The sequence below is a fragment of the Pantherophis guttatus genome, chromosome 17 (genome assembly GCF_059756535.1).
Source record: "Pantherophis guttatus breed Tessera chromosome 17, ASM5975653v1, whole genome shotgun sequence".
NCBI lineage: Eukaryota > Metazoa > Chordata > Lepidosauria > Squamata > Colubridae > Pantherophis > Pantherophis guttatus.
Window position 1 is genome coordinate 13,275,706 of NC_142079.1, and position 23,475 is coordinate 13,299,180.

Consider the following 23,475-nt stretch of genomic DNA (forward strand, 5'->3'; position numbering starts at 1 on the left):
AAAAAAGAGGGAAGGAAGGAGAATGAAGAGGGAAGGAAAAAGAAAAGGAAGGAAGGAAGGAAGGAAGGAAGGAAGGAAGGAAGGAAGGAAGGAAGGAAGGAAGGAAGGAAGGAAGGAAGGAGATTATACCCTGTTTCCCCTAAAATAAGACATCCCCTGATAACAAGCCCATTTGGGCTTTTGAGCTCATGCACTAAAATAAGCCCCACCTGAAAATAAGCCCTCCCTGAAAAATATTTAAACGCATACGCAGCCGGTCTCCGCCATTTCCTCTGGTTTCCTCCATGTGCCCCAAAATAATTTTATTTATTTATTTTATTTTATATCGAATTTATATACCGCCCTTCTCCCTGAGGACTCAGGGCAGTGTACAGCCAAAGTAAAAACATAAACTACAAACATTAAAATACAATTAAAAAGATATATATATATATTTGGCCACATAATTAAAAGCAATGACAAACCAATTAAAAACATTTTAAAAAGTGTTAGGCCAGCCCGGCTTGCTGAAAAAAGAAAGTTTTAAGGGCACGGCCCTAAGACCTCCCCGAAAATAAGACCAAGTGCTTATTTCAGGATTCAAAAAAAAAAAATATATAAGACAGGGTCTTATTTTCAGGGAAACATGGTAATGAGAGTTGAGGGAGGGTCTCAGGGAAGTCCTGCCTTAGCACTTGGGCACCACAGGTGCCCCCAATATGAGTGATGCCCCTCCCCCCGGCCCCCCGAGATCAAACACAACCCTGATGCGGCCCTCAATGAAATCGAATTTGACACCCCTGAGCTACCAGGCAAGCTCTACAAACTAACCTTTGCTCAAAATCTGCTTTTTCACATATACAAACACCCAGTGGTAGAATTCAAATGTTTTTATTACCGGTTTTGTGGGCGTGGCTCGGTGGACGTGATGTGGCTTGGTGGGCATAGCAGGGGAAGGATACTGCAAAATCCCCATTCCCTCCCCACTCCTGGAGGAAGGATATTGCAAAATCTCCATTCCCTCCCCACTCTGGGGCCAGCCGGAGGTGGTATTTGCCGGTTCTCTGAACTGCTCAAAATTTCCACTGCCAGTTCTCCAGAACCTGTTAGAACCTGCTGGATTTTACCCCTGCAAACACCCCACAAAAGCATGTCAATCTTCACAGCCTTGCTATCCAGGTACCAAATAAGGAAGTAAGAAGACCTTCTACCAAAATGAAACACGGGACTTTTATACAAACAAGTAATTTTTTTTCCACAAAAAAAAAACCAAAAAAAAAACAAAAACCTGTTGCTTATTTAATCGGGGCGCATTCATCATTGCTTCCAATGAATATATATATATATATATATTCTTTTTATTATCAACTAAACACGGTGCTGTCTTGATAGGACTATATTGCAGGATACTTTGGCACAACCAAGGTTGAAAAAGTCTTCTCAAAAGAAAAAGGCATATCATGTACCGGGAAATACCCCCCATCCCCATCCCACGTCCTCTGCCCCTTCCCCCCATTTTTTTTTAAAGATCAAGAAAGTTCTTTAAACAAATACTGCGAAACAAATGAACCGTATTTAAAAAATGCAATTAAAAGGGTAGGTTGGCCTAAATGTTGGACCAACGGGCTATTTTGTTCTCATTTTTTTTTACAAGGAAGGTGGATTCCGGCTATGAAGACAGAATCTTGACTGTGCTTCTACAAAGATTTTCTAGGGGAGGGAAAAAAAGAAAGAAAAGAAATCAACTCCACCCCACCCCACCCCAGTCTCCAAAATGTTTTTTTTTTCCATCGTGTGAAAAACGTTAACGGACCAACCCATCATCTTTGTCTTGAGCTGAATAGGATTGGCTATCGCAAAGTTTCTGGTGGCGTACAAAAAAAAAATGTTCATTGTGTTTTTCCGATATTTGTAGGTAGCTGTTTGGTATCCAATGAAAGAGAAACACAGCCGGGGTGGCACTTCCATCTCACGGCCATCGTGAGCCCCCCGCCCCCCCAGATCTCCTCAATCTGGAGAAGTGTTCCCCCCCATCAGTGGCTGGGTGTCGTGGCTCCATCGTCCATAAAACAGAAGGCATAAAGGTGAATACAAACATAAAAAGATAATTGTGTTTTTGTTTTATATATATTTATATATGTATAAGTGTGTGTCTCTGTGTATGTTTGTTTGTCTGTGTGTGTGTGTGTGTGTGTTTTACATATGGTCCTGAAGTCTTTCCATATAGTCTCTAAATTCCTGGGAATCCCCTAAGTTCATATCTTGGCATACCCATTTGATGTTATCATCACTGTCGAAGAGAATGGAGTTGGTGTAAGGGCCACCGTCTTCGGGCAGGATGGTGGTGTAGGAAGTGAATTTAACCCTCTTCCGCTTGGGCCCGGGAGGGTTTATAGGTTCATTTCTGTAGTCCTTGTCGCAATCGTAGTCAGAAGACCGAAGGATCTGGTTGTGGAAGCTCTTCTGAGAACTTCCGTTGAGGAGGAAGTTGCTCTCTTCAAAAAGCATCCCGCGGTCCAGGATGGTGGTACATTCATCAGAGGGGAGAGAAATGTCCACGGGACTCTCCAGCAGCTCAACCTCGTTGCCCAACCACACCCAATCATGGGAGTGGGGGATGTTCCCTTGCTCGCTGATGGTGAAACGCTTGTGGCGGTACTTCCAGGCGAATGCCACGCAGTTGATTAAGAAGACCAAGATGGCTAAGCAGAAGACGCAAAGGAGGGCGTACATCCCGATCTCCAGATCGGTTAAACCCCTGGAAACCAAGGTGAGGTCGCTGGGGTTATTCTGTCTCGGGACAGCCTCTTGGGTGGGAAAGCTCGTAGAGGTAAGAGAATCGTTTCCAAGGTGTTCCTCTCCATCAGAATTAATTGGATGGATGAGAGACTTAGAGCTTCCGTTTGAGTTGGCCAACTCATCCCGATTCATGGACCAGTCCTGCCCTTCCAAGGAGCTTTCTATCGAATTGCTTTTAAAACCACTCTCTGAATCTTTGCCATTCTTGTGCTCGGATGTCTTTCGGCCAAATTTCACCTTGATGTTCCCTTTCCCAACGGCCAAGCTGCTCTTCCGCTTGGACTTCTGGCATGCCTCGCTGATCACCAGTTCTATTTTAATCAACGGTCCTTGGCCTTCGCCTTCGGCCACCACTATCGGCCAGTCGTCTTCCTGCCTTTGATGCACAGACACCACCATTTCATCAAGGGAGGTGACCACCAGGGAGAAATCCTTCAGGTCGTAGATATCTAAAGGGGTCACGGTTCCATCGCTGAATAAAAGCCAAGTGCTGAGCACCGCTTCCTACAGTGAGAGAGAGAAAAGGAGCAGAGAAATGTAAGGGGTAAAGAGAATGGATGAATCTATACCAGGAGTGTCAAACTCAAGGCCGGGAGGCCAGATCCACCCTGTGAGGTGTATATCTGGCCCACAGGGATGACCTAGAAACAGCAAAGTAGTGGCCTGCGGTGTCTGTGCCAGTGAAAACAGAGCTCATGAGGGCCACATGCAGCTCTCCTGATCTCCGTTTTCACTGGCAGAGGGTTGTAGGAGGCAGTCGCAGCCAAAAATGGAGCTCAGGAACCAGTTTTTGCTGGCAGAGCACTTGGGCCGCCACAGGTACCCCCGACACGAGTAATGTCAAACTGGCCAAGCCCACCCCAGCCCCCAGAGGTCAAACACAACCCTGATGTGGCCCTCAATGAAATTGAGTTTGACACCCCTGGTCTACACCATTTAATTCAGTTCAGTTCATTATAACTATAGGGGAAAAAGTAAGGCGGAGGTAAAAGAGGAATCAGCCTAGAATCCCTACATAGTCACAAGCAAACTAAGTCCAACTTCCTTTGAATTCCGTGGACCTTCATCTAACTCCTAGCTGGTGCTAACCATTAGTTGAGAAGGTTCCTGAGCATAGTCTTTTAGCAATTAATAGATTTAATTAGTCCTATAATTAGTATAGTCAAGGCTATGGTTTTTCCAGTTGCAATGGATGGCTGTGAAAGTTGGACCATAAGAAAGGCTGAGAAGGCCAAAGAATGGAGGCCTTTGAACTCTGGTGCTGGAGAAGACTCCTGCGAGTCCCTTGGACTGCAAGGCGATCAAACCGGTCAGTCCTAGAGGAGATCAACCCTGACTGCTCTTTAGAAGGCCAGATCCTGAAGAGGAAACTCAAATACTTTGGCCACCTAATGAGAAGGAAGGACTCACTGGAGAAGAGCCTCATGCTGGGAAAGAAGAAGAGGTGGCTGGCTGGAGTCATTGAAGCAGTAGGCGTGAGTTTTAATGGACTCCAGAGGATGGTAGAGGACAGGAAGGCCTGGAGGAATGTTGTCCATGGGGTTGCGATGGGTCGGATATGACTTCACAACTAACAACCCATTTGAAAAATCTGCTGTTTCTTCTCTTCAGGGGAATCAGTCCGCTTTCATTGTCGGTCAAACCACACACAAGGGCAGGAAGTGAAGCGGCAATAAAACAGATTTTTGCAGTATTAAAATTTTAATCAAATTCCTTCTTTCCTTCCCCACCGCCTCAAAATTTGATAGTCAATGTGGTGTTTTCACACAGGATTGCAGAGAACGCTTTTATTTTCATTCACTTTGGGAGGGAAGATTCCGCCGATAGTGGAGCAGAATGTTTGCAGAAAAGGTATACAATTTAAAAAAAAAAAAAAACCTTTAGATTACGTGGAGTAAAAAAATATATACAGTATACAGATGTTAAAGTGGATAAGACAGTGATCCCAAAGAGTCTGCTACACTGGTTTGTTTTTAAAACAACCAGCTGGAAATTGCTTGGCACACAAGTGGCTTTTAAAAGAATGAATGCTCCATTTTAACATAATCTTTCCATCCGCATGTCTCAGAATGCATTTTGCCTATAAGCTATCTGGTGATTTGCATCCCAACCACTTTAATAAATGAGGCATCCTGAAATCAATCTGACCTCTTTGCCTGAAATTACCTGTCCAAATGTTGTTGTTTTTTTCCCAAGCCTGCCTAATTCTTTGAAATAATGTACCTTTGATTCCTCGCTTCATTTTTTTTTTATTTTTTTTTTTTGAGGCAATTATCTGAAAAACTGGGCAAAAAATTTCCCATTGATCATCCTGGCTTGTTTCCAGTTTTCCAATCAGTGCACCTGATATACCAAAAATCCATACTTTTGTAGTTCTCACTCTATTTTATGGCTGAATTTTGTCATTAGGGTGGAAGGGACAAGGGCTTAGCATATTTTTTTTCCACAACCCAATACTTGAGATGGCTTCACTGCTGCTCTGAACACCTCCTTGCTTGTTTGTGAGTCGGAGCTATAGATCTGGAAAGCAAGTTTGCAGGAATTTGCTTGAGAAGGTCTAGATGATACACTAGTTTAATTTTTTTAGATACTGTTGTCTATTTTAGTGTTTTGTTGTATACTGCTCAGAGTTCCTTTGAGATGGGCAGTTTAGAAATATGATAGATTACATAGGTAGATTAGATTAGATTAGATTAGATTAGATTAGATAGATAGATAGATAGATAGATAGATAGATAGATAGATAGATAGATAGATAGATAGAAAGATAGGATACCCTGTTTTCCCCAAAATAAGACATCTCCTGATAATAAGCCCAATCGGGCTTTTGAGTGAATGGCAATAAGGCCAAGCACTTATTTCAGGGTTCAAAAAAATATAAGACAGGGTCTTATTTTAGGGTAAACATGATAGACAGACAGACAGACAGACAGACAGACAGACAGACAGACAGACAGACAGATAGATAGATAGATAGATAGATGAGATAGAGAGATAGATAGACGATGATAGAGAGATAGATAGGTAGATAAAATAGATAGACAGACAGACAATGATAGATAGATAGACAGATGAGATAGATGATAGATAGATAGATAAATAGATAGATGAGATAGAGAGATAGATAGACGATGATAGAGAGATAGATAGGTAGATAAAATAGATAGACAGACAGACAATGATAGATAGATAGACAGATTAGATAGATAGATAGATAGATAGATAGATAGATAGATAGATAGATAGACGATGATAGAGAGATAGAGATAGATGATAGATGATAGATAGATAGATAGATAGATAGATAGATAGATAGATAGATAGATAGATAGATAGATAGATAGATGAATATAGAGGCAGGCAGGCAGACTGACTGACTGACTGACTCACTCACTCACTCACTCACTCCAGTCTGGACGATGTACAAGTTTGTCCTTTGCATTTAACACCCTGGTTACTCCGGATGTTTATCTTACAATCTCGTTTTCAGGGAAATATAATATTCCTCTATGTTTCCAATGGCTGATGAGCCCTCAATCCTTCCTACCTGTTTAGCAGCGTGAAGAATATCCGAAGCAGAGGCTGTGGCCACCATCAATCTCTTATTCCCTTTATTTGCCTGGAGAGACAAGGACAGGCCTGTCACCAGTTGTACTCCGAGGTCCGTGATGGTCACTCTGTCCTCCAGTACGATCACGGTCTTCTCGGCCAGAATGGAATCGGACAGAGGAGAAAGGACCTTAAAATGTGAATGCGGGAAAAGAGGGTGAAAATTTACATTGCTCAACCTAAAAGAGTCGGACAGTGATTTTTAAGCAAGAATTGGGATCTTTAGAGCCATCATTCAGCGGGTTCACTTCAGGGGTGAAATGCTCTGAAGTCTGCTTCCGGTTCACTTTGCGTGCGCATCCGCTCTTTGTGCGCATGTGCAGCAAACTCATGCTTTGTGCACATGCGTGCTCACCGCAGGCGCTAAGAAGCCTTTTCAGAGTCTGCAAAGGTAAGTAGAAGAGCGGGGGAGGAGAACAGCTGTGCCGCGCGATTTAGATTCGCTAGAGAGTAGGATTTCCTGGTTTCTAGCGGATATAAATTGCGCTGCACAGCTGATTGTCGCATAGCTGATCTTCTGAACTTTTTTAAAAAAAGAACTTTTAAAAGCATTTTTTAACTACCAGTTCTGGCTGTACTGCGCGATCCTTGGAACTTTTTTTTTTACTTTTAAAAGCATTTTTTAACTACCAGTTCCAGAGAATCGGTAGTAAAAAAAAATGCTTAAAAAATAAAAAGTTCCAAAGATCAGCTGTGCAACAATCAGCTGTGCCGTGTGATCCTCGGAACTTTTTTTTGTACTTTTTAAAGCATTTTTTACTACTGGTTCTGGAGAACCGGCCCAAACCAGTAGCATTTCACCCCTGGTCCACTTAGAGAAAGTTCGCCTCCCAATTAAAGTGGCCGTTGCAAAATTCAAACTCTCTCAAGTATTTCAATACTGCCCCAAACCTATCACAGGTTTAGTTTACAGAAAAGACAGTGTTAATCTATCACCCTTACATGTCCGCTTGGAAGTCTCATTGAGTTTCAACAGAACTGACTCCCAAGCAAGAAGGTAGAATTTGGAGGCCTTCTTAGAACTTTTGAAAGTTGAACATGTCTCAACTTTTTCTTGAATACTCAACTTATCTTCCAATTTTCAGCCTTCAGACTGATTACCTGCAAACCTGCTTGATTACCTTAGCAGGATGCGATTTCTAAAACATCCCCCAAATTTCACAGCTCAGCTAATGTGTCTTCATGGCCACCATTGGTTTAATTTGCCCTTTTAAGCTCTCCTCAATGTTCAGTAAGGTGTGGTCCATGTTCTATCAAGGTTGGGTTTTAGTGTAGTGTATCCAAAGTTTTTTGCCCACCCTATCATCGTTTCTTTCACCTGTTCATCTTCCATTTTATAACTTAATAAATGAGTATACATTTTCTTTATTAATTTTTCATCCGTCCATCAGATAAAAATATCTGATTAAGTACTGTTGGCTCTTTATTGAATCCATGTGTCTTTGCATCTTTCATATATCTTGATTGTATTTGCAAGTATGGCCACCATGCTAGGTCTGTTCCTTGGTTTTGCAATTCCTGTGTCATTTTCAGTTCCCCATCTTCATTTAAGATACCTTTGCATATTACAATTCTTTCTAAGTTTTTTTTTTTTTTTGATTTATATGCCGCCCTTCTCCGGAGACTCAGGGCGGCTTACAATGTGCTAAGCAATAGCCTTCATCCTTTTGTATATTTTTATACAAAGTCAGCTTATTGCCCCCACAAACTGGGTCCTCAATTTACCTACCTTAGAAAGGATGGAAGGCTGAGTCAACCTTGAGCCTTGGCGAGATTCGAACCTGCAGTAATTGCAGGCAGCTGGTCTTAATAACAGGGTGCTTTAGACCACTGTACTACCAAGGCTCTAATAACTACCAAATTAATAACATTTGGATGTATCGGTGCTTCCCTTGTAGAAAGCCAGACTGGTATTTTCCTATAGTTTTTGTTGTTGTTGTTGTTGTTGTTGTTGTAACTTTTTCCCACACTAAAAGTAGTGCATTTCTTACATAATGTCTTTGGAAGTATCTATATATTTTATTCTTCCCATCCTACAAAAAAGTGTCCGTTCCCCCCCAGTTGAAGATTGTGTTATCAGAATATTCCTGAACTGGCAGAGACATGGTAACAAGGTCAGCCAATGAATAGGCATAGCAACTGGATCAGCCAATGAGGGCTGTTTGGAAACAGAAACTTAAGCAAGAAGTCTGAGCGTGGCTTAGCTCTGTGCTCAGCTGTAAAATGAAACTAGTCTGCTCTGAACTCTGAACTGAAAACTGATCTCTCCTCTCTAACACGTTGGAAGAACCACTATTGGTATTGTACATTTATTCATGTGTTATTATGTATATAAAGAGAAGTTAATGAATCCTGCTGAATCAGTTATCTATGTGTGCTTTCTGGATTTGATTATTGCAACAAACTCTGACATGTGTCCCTCCAATATTAATAATCTTCAGATTTACCCACTCTTTCAGCCAGGTAAGAACTGATGCCTGATAATAAAGCTCCCAATCTGGTAACCCAAAACACACACACACACACACACCCGTTGTCTTTAGATTCATGCAGAAAAGTTGGGGTTTTGCATTGTACCTGAACAGTCGTAATCCCTTGCTCACGACCGATCAAAACTCGGCCTCCTTGTAGCTTGGCTACTTTGGACTCTTCCACCTTCATGAAGTCAGCAACTAGGTCTGTGATGTCAAACTGCCATTCAGAGCTAAGTAAGTAGGTCAGCTGTCCTCCAAGGTCAGATGATTCGGCCACAAACTGGGTCAGGACACGCACCATCGCATGCTGGTACTGGAGGGTGCAACCTTTGCCCTTCTTCTCGTCATCCTCTTCCTCGTCACTGTCACGGGTGGGCCTGTCAAGGCAGACATGCACATCATGAGAAAGGTACCCTGTTTCCCCAAAAATAAGACATTCCCCAATAATAAGCCCAATCGGGCTTTTGAGCGCATGTGCTAAAATAAGCCTCCCCCCAAAAATAAGCCCTCCCCAAAAATATTTAAATGCAGAGCTGGAAATCAGGTAAGACGGCAAGAGGAGTCCCATCTTGCTCCATGCACCCCAAAATAATAAGACCTGTCTGAAAATAAGGCCGAGCGCTTATTTTGGGGTTCAAAAAAATAAAAAATGGATCTTATTTTCGGGGAAACACGGTATTGGTTATGTTGAAAAACAGTCTGATTCCCCCCACCCCGAGAGATAGTCCTCAGCTTATGACCCCAATTGAGACCAAAATTTCCATTGCTAAGCAAGGCAGCTGTTAAATGGGTCATAGCTTGGTTTGATGGTTGTTTTTGTCCACTGTTGTTAAGCAGTTATTAAGTGAACCGTGAGGTTGTTAAGCAAATCCAACTGCTCCCACTGACTTTGCTTGTCGGAAGCTGTCTGGGAAGGTTGCAAATGGAGATCAGAAGACCCAAGGACATGTTGTGGCCAGTCGGTTGCCAACAGAGCTATCTGCAGAGTCAGACGAGGAGGAGGTTGATGGAGGGCCTGGGCTGGCTTCGGAGTCTTTGGAAGGCTCTGATAAGGAAGCAGCATCAGAGACAGAGGCAGAGCAGGGGCCTTCCATCCTCCCCCAGGTGGAGAGGCATCTGTCTTTGGGGCCTGAGCTGAGTGAGGGGGAAGAACAGATGGGGCCCATTCCAGATGCACATATGTGCAGAGAGGAAAGGAGAGGAGAGCTAAGGAAAGCAATAAGCCGGCTCTCGGGGAGAGGCAGACATTGACAATAGCCAGCCCCTCCCTGCCTGGGAAATAAATAGGAGGGGTTTGGGAGAAGCTGGTTGTCACAGACAATCATTCATTTCTAGCATACAGCAAGCAATTCTTGGCTAAACCCAGGTTTCATTGGGACTAATTACGTTTGATTTTTATTTTATTTTTGTTTATCCATGTGAATAAAAGACTGGTACTGGCCTGTGATAAAAAGGGGGTTGTTTTACTCGTAAGTAAATGTCTTGTCCCTAGTTGTGCAGGCTGGGTCAGAACGGGACAGTGCAACCGTCATAAATACACACCAGTTCCAAGCGCCCCAATTTTGATCAAGGGACTGCTCCAAGGGTCATCATTGTGAGGAAAGGTTGTAAGTCATTTTTTTTTTAGTGCCATTATAATTTTGAATGGTTGCTTAAACAAATGGTTGTAAGTCAAGGACTATCTGTACCAGGGGTGAAATTCAGCAGGTTCTGCAGAACCGGCAGCAGAAATTTTGAGTAGTTCGGAGAACCGGCAAATACCACCTCTGGCTGGCCCCAGGAGTGGGGAGGGAATGGGGATTTTGTGGTATCCTTCCCCTGCCATGCCCACCAAGCCACATCCACAAAGCCACACCACGCCCACCGAGCAACGCCCACAGAACCGGTAGTAAAAAAATTTGAATTCCACCACTGATCTGTACATCCAAAGGTTAAACTCCTTGACCAATGACTGGGCAGGGAAGAACAAGCTTGCATTGATTAAAAAAAAAAATAGAGGCAGGATTATCAGAATTTAAAGAGCGTAAAACTGGCTCTTTAGCCAGGCATTATCAAGAGCAAAACGTTCTCGGCCCTTGGCCTGCAAAGGTGATGTACGAACTTTAACAAGGGAATAATTATTTTCTAGCCATGTAATGAATCCAAATAAATGTTCTTATTCAGGCCATCAGTCTTAGCCTGCCTCACTCCCAACTCAGATTTGACTTTAATTTAAATTTATTCCTTTCATTTGCTGCGATCAGGAGCACTCCATTTGAGAAGCTGGTTTTTCTATTCGATGCACGCCTTAGTACATTAATCCTAAGCAGATACCTAACCAAAAACCAAATTTCCATCTGGAAAATTATTCTTGTGGAGAGTGCCATAGACTCTGAATTCCACGTTTCCTCTCTCCTTCAGATCCCTCCTCTCTTAAGGGGCTGGCATGATATGAGGAACCATCTTGTGCTTGGTGGCTTTCCGTAATCTCTTTGGAGATAAGGAACCCTGATCTTGATTTCCTTACTGCAGATTAATGTATTTCCATGGTTCAAGAAAAGCCACTTTGCCCAGAGGGAAAATTGGAGACGATCAACTTGCATGTGGCTGGATCATTTCAGTGCAGAAGAATCTTGGAAAAGACACAGAGGCATGGAAGGGTTGCTGAGATCTCATGTTGGCTCTCTTGGTGTGCAATTGCTGCGATACGTGTCTCTTAGGCTGTGCAATAAGGAAGGCTGAGCATCAAAGAATTGAGGCCCTTGAATTCTGGTGCTGGAGAAGACTCCTGCAATTCCCTTGGACTGCAAAGTGATCCAACCGGTCAGTCCTGGAGGAGATCAAACCTGACTGCTCTTTAGAAGGCCAGATCCTGAAGAGGAAACTCAAATCCTTTGGCCACCTAATGAGAAGGAAGGACTCACTGGAGAAGAGCCTAATTCTGGGAAAAATTGAAGGGGATGGCAGAGAACGAGGTGGCTGGATGGAGTCACTGAAGCAGTCGGCGTGAGCTTAAATGGACTCCAGAGGATGGTAGAGGACAGGAAGGCTTGGAGGAACGATGTCCATGGGGTCGTGATGGGTCAGACACAACTTTGCAACTAACAACAACAAGGCTGTGCAAGTTGCAACCAATGGTGTGAAACATAGAAAATAAGAGTTGGGAAGGACTATGTTGATCACAGAATCCAAATTGTTGGTGTCAACTCAGAATCGAACCTGCTGAAGCCATCTTTTGCTGCTTCATAGTTGCCATGTACTTAGGGGGGGGAGGATGAGAGGGAAATACGTAACTAAATTGTCTCGCAGACACAATAAAGAGCTCTCCCATGAGAACCAAGGTCATCCCATCACGTGGCAGTTAAAGAGGAACAGGAGTGACCAAGGAGCCTGCCAACTGCTTCTATTGGACAATGTGACCTGAGTAGGGGTGAAATGCTACTGGTTTGCCACAGTTCGGGCGAACCATTAGTGATAAAAACTATCGGTTCAAGTGAACCAGAAGTAAAAAAAAGTTACCGGTTTGTCCGAACTGGTATTTCCGACGATCAGCTATGCTGCGCTGTTTATATTTGCTAGAAAGCAGGAAATCCTGCTTTCTAGCGAACCTACATCGCGCAGTACAGCTGTTCTCCCTCCCTCGCTGTTCCACTTATCTAGGAAGTCTTCTTTTTCCATGCAAAGCACACATTTGGTGTGTGTTGCGCATGCACGCGCAGCGTGCTTTTGGCGCACAACACGCATGCACGGCAGGGGTGAAATCTAAATTTTTTTGCTACTGGTTCTGTGGGCGTAGCTACAGAAGTTTGGGTGCCTCGGCTTCAGATCGTTCGCTCCCTCCCTCCCTCATACACACACACACACACACACACACACACACACACACACACAAAAACAAAGGTTGGAGAGCTCTCATGCTCGCTTGCTCGCTCTTCAAGCACCTCTGCAAAGCCCTTTTGAGGAAAGGGCATGGATGGCTGGGCAGAAGGAGGCGCAGTGCAATGAGGTTGTTTTGTTCACCGAGGTGGTGCTTCGGGAGGGCAGGCGGATGTCTGCAGCTGACAACTATAATGAATATGTCCACCTGCCCTCCCGAAGCACCACCGCGGCGAACAAAACAACCCCATTGCTAAGGATGCATAGCTTGTCAGGGCTGAGCAGGGAAGCCGCTGCTTGAGGGGGGGGGCAGTAAACTGCTAGCTCCTTCCCCGCAGCCCTGCCATGCTTGCCTGCCTTCCAAATGGACTTCTGCTTGCCTGTCTTCGCAAGCTAGCCACCGGGATGCCAGGAAGGCAGCATGGAAGGCAGGCAAGCATGGCAGGACTGCGGGCCGTGGATCGGTTCGGGGGCATGGCCAGCCAGCCATTGCTCCCGGTTTGGCGAACTAGCCTCAATCTCCGCTACCTACTCGCCCGAGCCGGTCCAAACCGGGAGCATTTCACCCCTGATGCACGGCCAGTGAACTGGTGGCAAACCGGTTCAGATTTCACAACTGGACCTGGGTCCTTTGGGGAGGGAAACTTTTACTCTTTTAGTTACACTGTAACCGCGGGAATTTTTAAGAGTTGGTTTCCACTAGCTGTTCCGATATGATGTATCCAATAAACACGTTCTTTGAGGAACATGGCTGCCTCTGATTTCTGATTTCTTTCGATGTGTTACTCGGAATGCTAACACTTGGTCTGAGCAGAAAACTGGGTTACGGAATGAATCATAAGAAGCCTTGGAAAAGTTGGTCAGGAGACAGATGGGCCTAGTGAGGACTTCCCAATGTGAGAAGTCAAATGGGTTCCTGTACTGGCCAATGAATCAACTAGACCAGAGTTTCTCAATCTCAACACCTTTTAAGGTACGTGAACCTCCAACTCCCAGAATTCCCCAGCCAAAATTCTAGAAGTTGGAGTCTACACGTCTTAAAGTTGCCAGCTGGGGAATTCTGGGAGTTGAAGACCCTACATCTTGAAGTTGCTGGGATTCAGAAACACTGCATGTCCCAAAGATGCTTTTTTTCCAAAAGACAACTGGGATTTTTTTTCCCCTTGAAAACATTTCTCATCTCATCCAAAACGTTTCTTCAGTTCTTCTTGGATGAGAAGCGAAACATTTTAAAAGAAAAAAAAACTCAAGAAAGCCCAGTTGCCTTTTGGAAAAAGCACTTAATGTCAAGCACCGAGGAAATCGGGAGATCCAGGCAGTTAAATGAGCATAAAGATTTATTGGAAGCTTAAGCTCTCTACAAGAATCTGACCAACTAACAAGTCAAGGGAAATGCACAGGTGATAAGAGAGGCATTCAAGGTGTACTGGACTTAGATCTCTTGCAGATGCAAAGGGACTCATGACTTATGACATGTTTAACTCCTCCTTCAGGCTCAGTCTGGTCATCTCCTAGACCAGTGATGGCTAACCTTTTTGTCGTTGCGTGCCAAAAGTGGGGGGGGAGTGCGGGGGGTTGAGTGTGTCCGTGCCCACACCCATAATTCAATGTGTACCCCGTGCATGCACGCATGACACCCCCTCCCGGCGCTCCCAGCACTTTTGGCCCACGATAGCACGGTGAGCCCGGTAGGCCTGTTTTTTGCCCTCCCCAGGCTCCAGAGGCTTTCTAGGAGCCTGGGGAGGGCCAAAACAGCCTTCCCCACCCTCCCTGGAGGCCAGAAACGGCCCATTTCCCGATTTCTGGTGGGCCCCAAAGGCCCAAAAATCAGCTGACTGGCGTACGCATGCACACTGAAGCTAAGCTAGGGCAACACTCGCGTGCCGACAGATATGGCTCCATGTGCCACCTGTGGCACGCGTGCCATAGGTTCGCCATCACGGTCCTAGACCTTTGGGACAACCATGATCTGGATGATTGAGAATCTCCACAGTCTATACTAGATGTTCTCCAAAAGCCTTTTCACCCTGACATTCGATGATTTCAACCGGTGGTGGGTTGCTACTGGTTCACCCTGGTTCGGGCTAACCGGTAGCAGCGGTGGTGGGAGGCTCCGCCCACCCGCCCAGACATCATCAAATATGGTTTGCGCATGTGCAGAAGCTTCTGCGCATGCACAGATGTGGCGCACAAGTGAACAAACCGATAGCAAAGGTAAGTGAAACCCATTCCTGATTCCAACCCATTTGCTACAATCTGGGATAATTTAATTTTTTTTTAAATTCGGCATTATTTTAGGTATTGGAAGAGAGTTTCCCTACCTCCCAGGTTATTTTTGGGCAAGGTTAAACTTATTGAGTTTCTTCAAGTGCTTCTCTTGGCCCTAATCTCACTTCCCCAATCCCCTTGATTGCTGAAATCTTTCTTGATGTGCATTCTGAAACATCGAAAGAGAATAATTTCATATTTCTATTGAAGCTTCCCTATCTGGAGTCCCAGGAGCTTAAGTTCTGGACTGGTGCTGGTCTGTTTTGAAGAGCTCAGCCTCCGAAATCCATTTATTTGAATCATTTGGAACTGGAAAAAACAAACTTCTGCAGGAGACTCTTAAAAGAGAGCGACAGAGTGGGAGAGAGAGAGAGAGAGCAAGCTGGCAGACTGCATTTAACTGTCATTTCCACACAGCTCTTTCCCGTCTTTGCTTTTTGCCTGAATGACAACAACAAAACCCCAACTTGGCAAAAAGACGTGCCCCGTGGCTTGGCATTAATCGAAAGAGCGGTTGGTGGGGGACAGTTTACCGGCTTGCAAACAGCATAGCAAGTTTTCAGCTGGCTCGATCGATGCAAACCAGACGCCTCTCGGGGTTAAATTTTGAAAAAGCGGCATCGCGTTGAAAGTTAGAACACTTGGCAGCCGAATTGCACGGGCCAGGCTTATTCCTGCCTTGGCTATCTCGCCACAAATGGCCCGGTCAAACATCTGCAGATGCAAACTTGAAACAATGCGGCAGACGGGCCATCTGACGTGATGAAGCTTTTTCATCCGCCGAAGGATATATTTTTCCCTATTAAATTTTTGCCAGCCTCAACAATATGCGCTTGGCTGCATTCAACGACTTGCATTGGAAGGCTGGCGCCCATTTTGTGGATCTGTCCTTGCAACAGTGGGGAAGAATAACTTTTGCACGCAGATGGACCCAGGTTTTAATTCTGAAGGATAAGCATTCATTCATTGGCATCCTTCAGTCTCAAGAGACGATGGTATTGTGCTCTGGAAAGAAGTCCTAAAACAGAATCTAGTGTGACTAAAAAGGCCAGTTCGAGAGTGGCCATCCCTTCCACACTGAGGGCAGATACATTCTGTCCCTAAACAGAGTGTATAAACAGATATGTGTAAAGTCTCTGAATTGGACGAACAGACTGTAGTCAGAAGAGACTACATTAGAAATTGGGGGGGGGGAGATCTAATTTGGCAAAGATGAACAAAATTAGGAAATACGTCTGAAGTGCAGTGAGATTTTCAGCATCCAAATCAGCTGTTTGTCAGACCTGGAAGCCATCTTTTACATTTGGGCCTTCAGGCCTGCCACATTTTCTACTGTGGGAAAACGGGAGGGGGGATTGCATAGAGTATGGGTGATATGTAGTCAAAATAACATTCTTTTCTCAGAAGGTCAAGGACATCTTGCCCTGCACCTGAGAGGTTGGAACTGGGAGGCATCTCCAGTTGGGACAATGCATTGATTGGATCATGTGATGGACATGTGGATGCTGGGTAGGGACTTGGACTTTCCTTTGGGTGGGGAAAACTTGGAAGCTTTCAGATTCGGGTTTTCCCAGATGTGCCAATATGACATCTCTAATAAAATGGAACTTTGAGGAACTTCAAGCCTCAGAGTCTTCTTTCGTTGGGGGTGTTACTTGGAACCCTGACACTATTCCTATTTCAAAATTATTTCCGGATGTATTATACAGTCCTGGTCTAAAACAGGATGTTAACTTTTTTCGTGTCTTTCAATTTATTTTACAATTTTTTCACGCACAAATATGCAACACCGCTACAGCTTAAAATGCAATTCTATGAGTTGTGAAATACTACCATAAAAAAAGCCAATCATTTTCAACAATTTCTTGGGGGGGAAAAACCCAAATATGGATATATTTGTCATGAAATCCTTTCGGTGGGCTGTTTTCTCAATGCACAAGAAGCATCCGGATAAACATTCTTGATGGAATTACATTTACAATTTCTATAAGAGGGTCGTTTGCATGCTTCTGCTGATAATATTTGTCCGGGGTAAGGAATTCAAGGGTGTGAAATATATTCAAGGAAAAAAAAAAAGATCAGGAATAATCAGAAACCAACAAGATACCTAATCTGTATCTTGCTGGCTTTAGACTGTTGGAAATTAGCAAAAGAATTCCTTAAGATTTGTTGGAAGAAGACAATCCTAACGTATTGTAAGCCGCCCTGAGTCTCCGGAGAAGGGCTGCATATCAATCGAACCAATAAATAAATAAATAAATCCGTAGCACATTAAGTCCACTTCTTTAAACCAAGTTTGGTTAAAGGTTGAGTCACACAACCATGTCAACTATCTTTCTCCTTAGTTGATTCAAGTGATGTAGTGAATAAATGGTTCCTTCAATTGCTATTGACTTTGAGCAGGGGTGAAATGCTACCGGTTCGTAGTGATAAAAGCTACCGGTTCAGGCAAACCAGTAGTAAAAAAAAGCTACCGGTTCGGATGAACCATTCGAACCGGTATTTCCAACAATCAGCTATGCCCCGTGATTTATATTCTAAATCACGTGGCACAGCTGTTTTTTCCCCCCTTGCTGTTCTACTTACCTTCTTAAGCCTCCTTTTTCCATGCACAGCATGTGTTTGGCATGCACATGCGCATGTGCATGCACAGCGTGCATTTGGTGCATGCTGCACATGCACAGGTAGCGAACCGGTGGTGATCCAAGGAGGATTTCACCGCTGACTTTGAGTCAATATGAATGTCCTTGTTGGGTCCTACTCATTTAATGCAAGAAGTTATTAAACTGTTCAAAGCCCATATCTGAATTCAGACCGGCTAATGCTTTGGTAGGAATTTAAGTAGGAGATTAAAACAAGAATCCATTTCCCTCTTTTTCTTTTCATTTTCCAATTAAACGAAGCCAGTTCACTGTGTGAAATATTCACCACTGGGTTGCCGAATTCCGTATTTCAACTGATAATACTTATCAGTATTTCAACTGATAAGGTTGGGGATTAACAGGCAGAAGAGACGAATATCCTTAACAGGCAGAACTCAGAAACTTCTCCAAGGCAACTGGTTGGTGGTGTTAGTTGGTGGGATATTGTATTCTGACCTAGGCTTCCTTAGAAAGTATGCAGAACAATCTTAGTCCCGGCAAACCTCTTTAATTCATATGGCTGTGAATTATTGTCATTCCCAGTCTGAAAGGCTTCCCGAACAGTCTTTCAGGGGAGTGTTTACAAACACCTACCTTATCTCACTTGGAATGCTGCCAGAGAACTAATTGCCAAATGCAGGGCAAGACCAAACTTAGCACAGAGTCAAACAGAACTTTTCCAAAGCTTTTACTGACCAGATGAACTAATTGCTTCCTGCAAAAGCTCACGTCCCGTTCGCTTCTCTTTTATGTCTTATGGGAGGAGCCAATCATCTCCAAGCCTTATTCTCAAGTTAATCCTGTTTTCTTAATTATTCCTGTCTTCTGGCAGCTCTGTGCATATGCACACTGGGAATAGGCTCACGCTGTTCTTCTGCCTCGCTGATGTCAGACTCCAGAGACTCCGGAGGCAGCAAAGAACTACCAGATGGCCTTGGCCCCCTCTCTGCTTCCGACTCAGAGTCATTGTCTGAGCCTTCCCCAGACTCCAGGACTGGCCCACATTCCTCCCCAACCTCCTCACTGTCTGAATCTGCTGCCAGCTCTGCTGGCCGCTGGCGGGCCGCAACATATCGCACCAGGAGTATTGACTGATTTCTGAGAAAAATATACAAGATGTGGTTCCAATACCTTTTGTTGGAGGTGACAGGAATTCTCCAACCCTTGATCTGGCTCAGTTCAGTATCGGAGATCTCAATTTGTAATGGGAGCCGTGGAACCCACACAGTGATTTCTAGCTGAGTGGTAAAATGCTGGTAGGTGAAGTTGACAATGGCGTCCACTTTGCTTTTCATTTCCTTCCCATTCACAAAGATGGTGTCACAGTTGTCTGAGACCTATAAAGGAAGAACACAAGCAGACCCTGAAGTGAATAACAAATAAATTCATTACTCAAGGGGAGGGGGTTTTGGAGGTGGTATTCAGCAGGTTCGGACTGGTTCGGGCAAACTGGTAGTGGCGACCTGTGGATGCGGTGGGCCTGCCCCCGCCCCCACCCACCCCCCTGAATGCAATTCCATCCTATATCGTTGTGTTTTTGATGCCACATGCATGTGCAGACAGTGCACATGAGCGAATTGACGTGTTGTTTGACATCGCACGCATGTGCAGGTGGCACACGAGAGCAAATTGCTGTGTTTTGTGACACCGTACACATGATGCCAAAGGAATATAGGTGAATTGGCAGGAACAAAGACACAGATTAGATACAATAGACAAAGCAGAAAGATTTTATGAACAGTACATAGGATTTCAAGAGGAAGAGAGATTGAGTAAAGAAAGAGGGGATGGATGACAGGAGGAAAAAAAAGAACAACCAACAGACAGCCAAAGAACAAGAAGAAAGAGCAATAAGAGAAGGAGCAAGAGCAAAAGAAGCCACACGCATGTTTTGTGATGCCGCACGCGCTCACATTTCCAGTGCTGAGTGAACCAGTTGCTACAGTATGTGAAGCCCTCTCTCTGGGGGGGTTTCCTCTCTAAAGTAAAAGCCCCATCACAGAAAAAACAGGATTTTGTCTCCTTATTGGTAGAAAAATAGCAAGAATAATGTGCTTCCTTCAATATAAGAAGCAAGCAACTCTGTGTTTTGGGGCTAAATCCCACCAGCCCCAGCCAATATGACTAAAGAATGGTTGGAGTACAGTCCAAAACATCTGGAAAACACCAGGTTCAGATCTTGGTTGGATCAGTCATGGGGGTAGCTGCCAACATTGCCACATGGCTTACCTTGGTGACTTACAAATGATGAGTTAGATCAGAGGTCTCCAAATTTAGCAACTTTAAAACTTGTGGACTTCAATTCCCAGAATTCCTCAGCCAGCCAACGAATAATTCTAAGCTAATGACATGTTTAACTCCACCCCACTCCAGCTCTTCCGGCTCTCCTACAATTAGTTTGATATCCATTTTATATTTACACCTCATTTAGAGAAAAATACATGCTCCAGCAGAGAAAGGAGGGACATATTTTGATAATCCTCAAATAGAATAATCGCTCCCTTTTAATATGAGATATATAAAACCCAAGTACCAAGAATCTTAGAATCATAACTCCATTCATATATTCCTTTAGGCATGGAGAGTGCACGTGTTTGAATTCTATTAGCGGGGATTGACTCTGAACTGATCTTGCTTATTAGACTTTTCTTTTAGACAAAAATTGAATTTGCATCGGGTTTGTCATCCTGGACTGCATTTATTGGAAAACGAATCAGTCTGATTATCTTGCATTTTCAATTCATGCTGGGCTGATGAAAAAGAGAATTATTTTCTCTGTCCTCCATCTCTCCCTTTTCACAGAAAGAGAAGATATTGGAGAAATTCTCAGCTTAGATTTTTGTTTTTGTTTTTTTGTTTTATCTCACTGGAAATTTAGATTGTCTCTACTTGGGGGAGGGGAAATACAATGGGAAAGACATATTAGTAGGTTTTTGTCTGATTAGCAATAGCACTTAGATTTATATACCTCTTCACAGAGTTTTGCAGCCCTCTCTATGCATATTAGGGATGCGATGACTCAGTGGATGCTGAGCTTGTCAATTGAAAGGTGGGCAGTTCAGCGGTTCGAATCCCTAGTGCCGCGTAACGGGGTGAGCTCCCGTGACTTGTCCCAGCTTCTGCCAACCTAGCAGTTCGAAAGCACGTAAAAAATGCAAGTAGAAAAATAGGGACTATCTTTGGTGGGAAGGGAACAGCATTCCGTGTGCCTTTGGCATTGAGTTATGCCAGCCACATGACCACGGAGACATCTTAGAACAGTGCTGGCTCTTCGGCTTTGAAACGGAGATGAGCACCGCCCCCTAGAGTCAGGAATGACTAGCACATATGTGCAAGGGGAACTTTTACATTTACCTTTACCATGCATATTGTCCCCAACAATCTGGGCCCTCATTTTACCAACATTGGAATGATGGAAGGCTGAGTCAATCTTGAGCTGGTCAGGATCAGTTAGAGGACAATAAGGATGTCTCAGAATCAAGAACCTTCCCTTCCCTTACTGAATAAGAGTTGCAAGGACCTTGTAGGTCTTCTAGTCCAACTCTCTGCTCAATGGAGATCCTATATCATTCCAGACAAATGGCTGTCTAATCTCTTCTTGAAAACCTCCAGCGATGGAGCACCCACAACTTCGGAAGACAAGCCATCCCGCTGATCAATTGTTCTCACTGTCAGGAAATTTCTAGGTTCGACCTCTGAGAATCTTCCACGCATTGCTTCTTGTCCTGAGCTCAAGTGCTTTGGAGAATAGGTCGACCTCCTCTTCCCTGTGAAGACCCCTCAAATATTGGAAAGCTGCTATCATGCCATCCCTAGACCTTCTCTTCATTAGACTAGACATACCCAGTTCCTTGCTCATGTCCAACCATGTCCTTGGAGCCTTGATAGTACAGTGGTTTAGTGCACCCTGTCATTAACACAGCTGCCTGCAATTTCTGCTGGTTCGAATCTCTCCAAGGCTCAAGGTTCCATCCTTTCTAAGGTAGGTGAAATGAGGACCCAGTTGTGGGGGCAATAAGCTGACTTTGTATAAAATATACAAAAGAATGAAGGCTATTGCTTAACGCATTGTAAGCCGCCCTGAGTCTCCGGAGAAGGGCGGCATATAAATCAAATAAAAAAAAATGTCACCAACACACCCAGTTCCTTGCTCAAGACCAGGCCACAACCATCCCAAGGTAGCCAATCCTCATGTCAGGGTTCCAAGTAAATAGATCCATTGTAAGCAAAAACTCCGAAGCAGGTAGATTCCTCAAAGGATAGCTTTATTGGAAATATCAATCTGGTGAAAACCGACTCCTTGGGCCCCTTGGTTTTCACCTAATTAAAAGTGAAAGTTTCCCCCCCAATCCTAAACAATCAATCACATGGCCCAATCAAGGCAGCATCCGCTGGTCTGGTGACATCATTCCAGCTTCCTCCAGCCAGGTGTGAGAACGTCCTTGGCTCCCAAGAGAAAGTATTTTATTTTAACTACACAGCCCCAGCTATCTCTAATCCCCCCTGTGACAGGCCTGGAAGCCATCTTTTGCATTGGGCCTTCAGGCCTGGCACATTTCCTACTGTGGGAAACTGGGAGGGGGGATTGTATGGAGCATGGGTGATATATAGTCATAATAACATTCCTTTCTCAGAGAGTCAAGGACATCTTGCCCTGCACCTGGAGGGCTGGAACTGGGAGGCATCTCCAGTTGGGACAGTGCTTTGATTGGACCATGTGATGGACATGTGGGTGCTGGGCAGGGACTTGAACTTTCCCTTGGGTGGGGAAAACCTGGAAGCTTTCAGATTCGGGTTTTCCCAGATGTGCCAATAGGACATCTCTAATAAAATGGAACTTTGAGGAACTTCAAGACTTGGAGTCCTCTTTCATTAGGGGTGTTACTTGGAATCCTGACACCCTGCCTATCTCTCAGCTCTATGTGGCAGCACTGAAGCTCTAAGAATGTCTTTGGCCTGGCCAGCTTCACTTAGACCTTCACTTATATTTCAGAAGGAAACAGGTTGCATGAAATCGCCAACGTCCTCATATAATCCCACCCGGATATTTGGGTAACCATTGAAAATGAACTGCAAAGACCAAGTTGCTACTGGGAGCTAAGAAGAGATCAAGGGTATTTACCTCCCCCTTTTATAAAGACCGTTGCTCACTCCAGACTAAGCGGTTTGATCCTTCAACTTTTTACAGATTAAGCCTTACTGACAAGCGTTAGCTTAAGCAAACATCTGCATGGCTCTTCATTAAGACGAGGGTCCCAGACGGGATTAAGCATTGTTTACCCAGTGAATCCCCATCAGATGGTGCAGCTTTATTTCCCATCAATTTTTAATTGCAAATCCCAGACCAGCTCTGGGGGAATCAGCATTTCATTAGGTGGAACTAGTACAAATGTTGCGTCGCTAAGAGTTAGTTGATGTTTTTTTTCCTTTTTTAATGCCTGGTTTCTCCTCTCCGCTCTCCCCCTACCGACATGCGCTCAGCAATTCCACGGGGTTTACCAGGATTAGCAAGATGATGCTAGTAAAGCTGTCTCAACTTAGAAGATTTGTGGGGGTCAGAGGTGGGCATGCTTCCCAGGGAGCATTGAGGAACCTGGAGGCTAAAACATATAAAGAATGGTTGCTGGAATTGGATATGTCTAGTCTGATGAAAAGAAGGACCAGGGGTGACATGATAGCAGTCTTCCAATATCTCAGAGGCTGCCACAAAGAAGAGAGAGTCAAGCTATTCTCCAAAGCACCCGAGGGCAGGACAAGAAGCAATGGATGGAAACTAATCCAGGAGAGAAGCAATTTAGAACTAAGGAGAAATTTCCTGACAGCTAGAACAATTAATCAGTAGAACGACT

At 44.3% G+C, this 23,475-nt stretch overlaps 1 protein-coding gene across 2 annotated transcripts in view; it reads right to left on the reverse strand.

Moving 5' to 3' along the window:
• Positions 1-287: 287 nt before the first annotated feature.
• Positions 288-23,475, reverse strand: part of LOC117676073 (transmembrane protein 132B) — a 254,719-nt gene continuing 231,531 nt past the window's right edge. For both annotated transcript variants that reach the window (XM_087880054.1, XM_087880055.1), the window contains exons 6-9: positions 18,758-18,963; positions 8,965-9,238; positions 6,326-6,517; positions 288-3,282 (exon numbers count right to left, since the gene is read on the reverse strand). In XM_087880054.1, the coding sequence (XP_087736180.1) occupies positions 2,176-3,282; positions 6,326-6,517; positions 8,965-9,238; positions 18,758-18,963 (1,779 nt within the window). In that variant the 3' untranslated portion in view covers positions 288-2,175. The remainder of the gene's footprint in view (positions 3,283-6,325; positions 6,518-8,964; positions 9,239-18,757; positions 18,964-23,475) is intronic.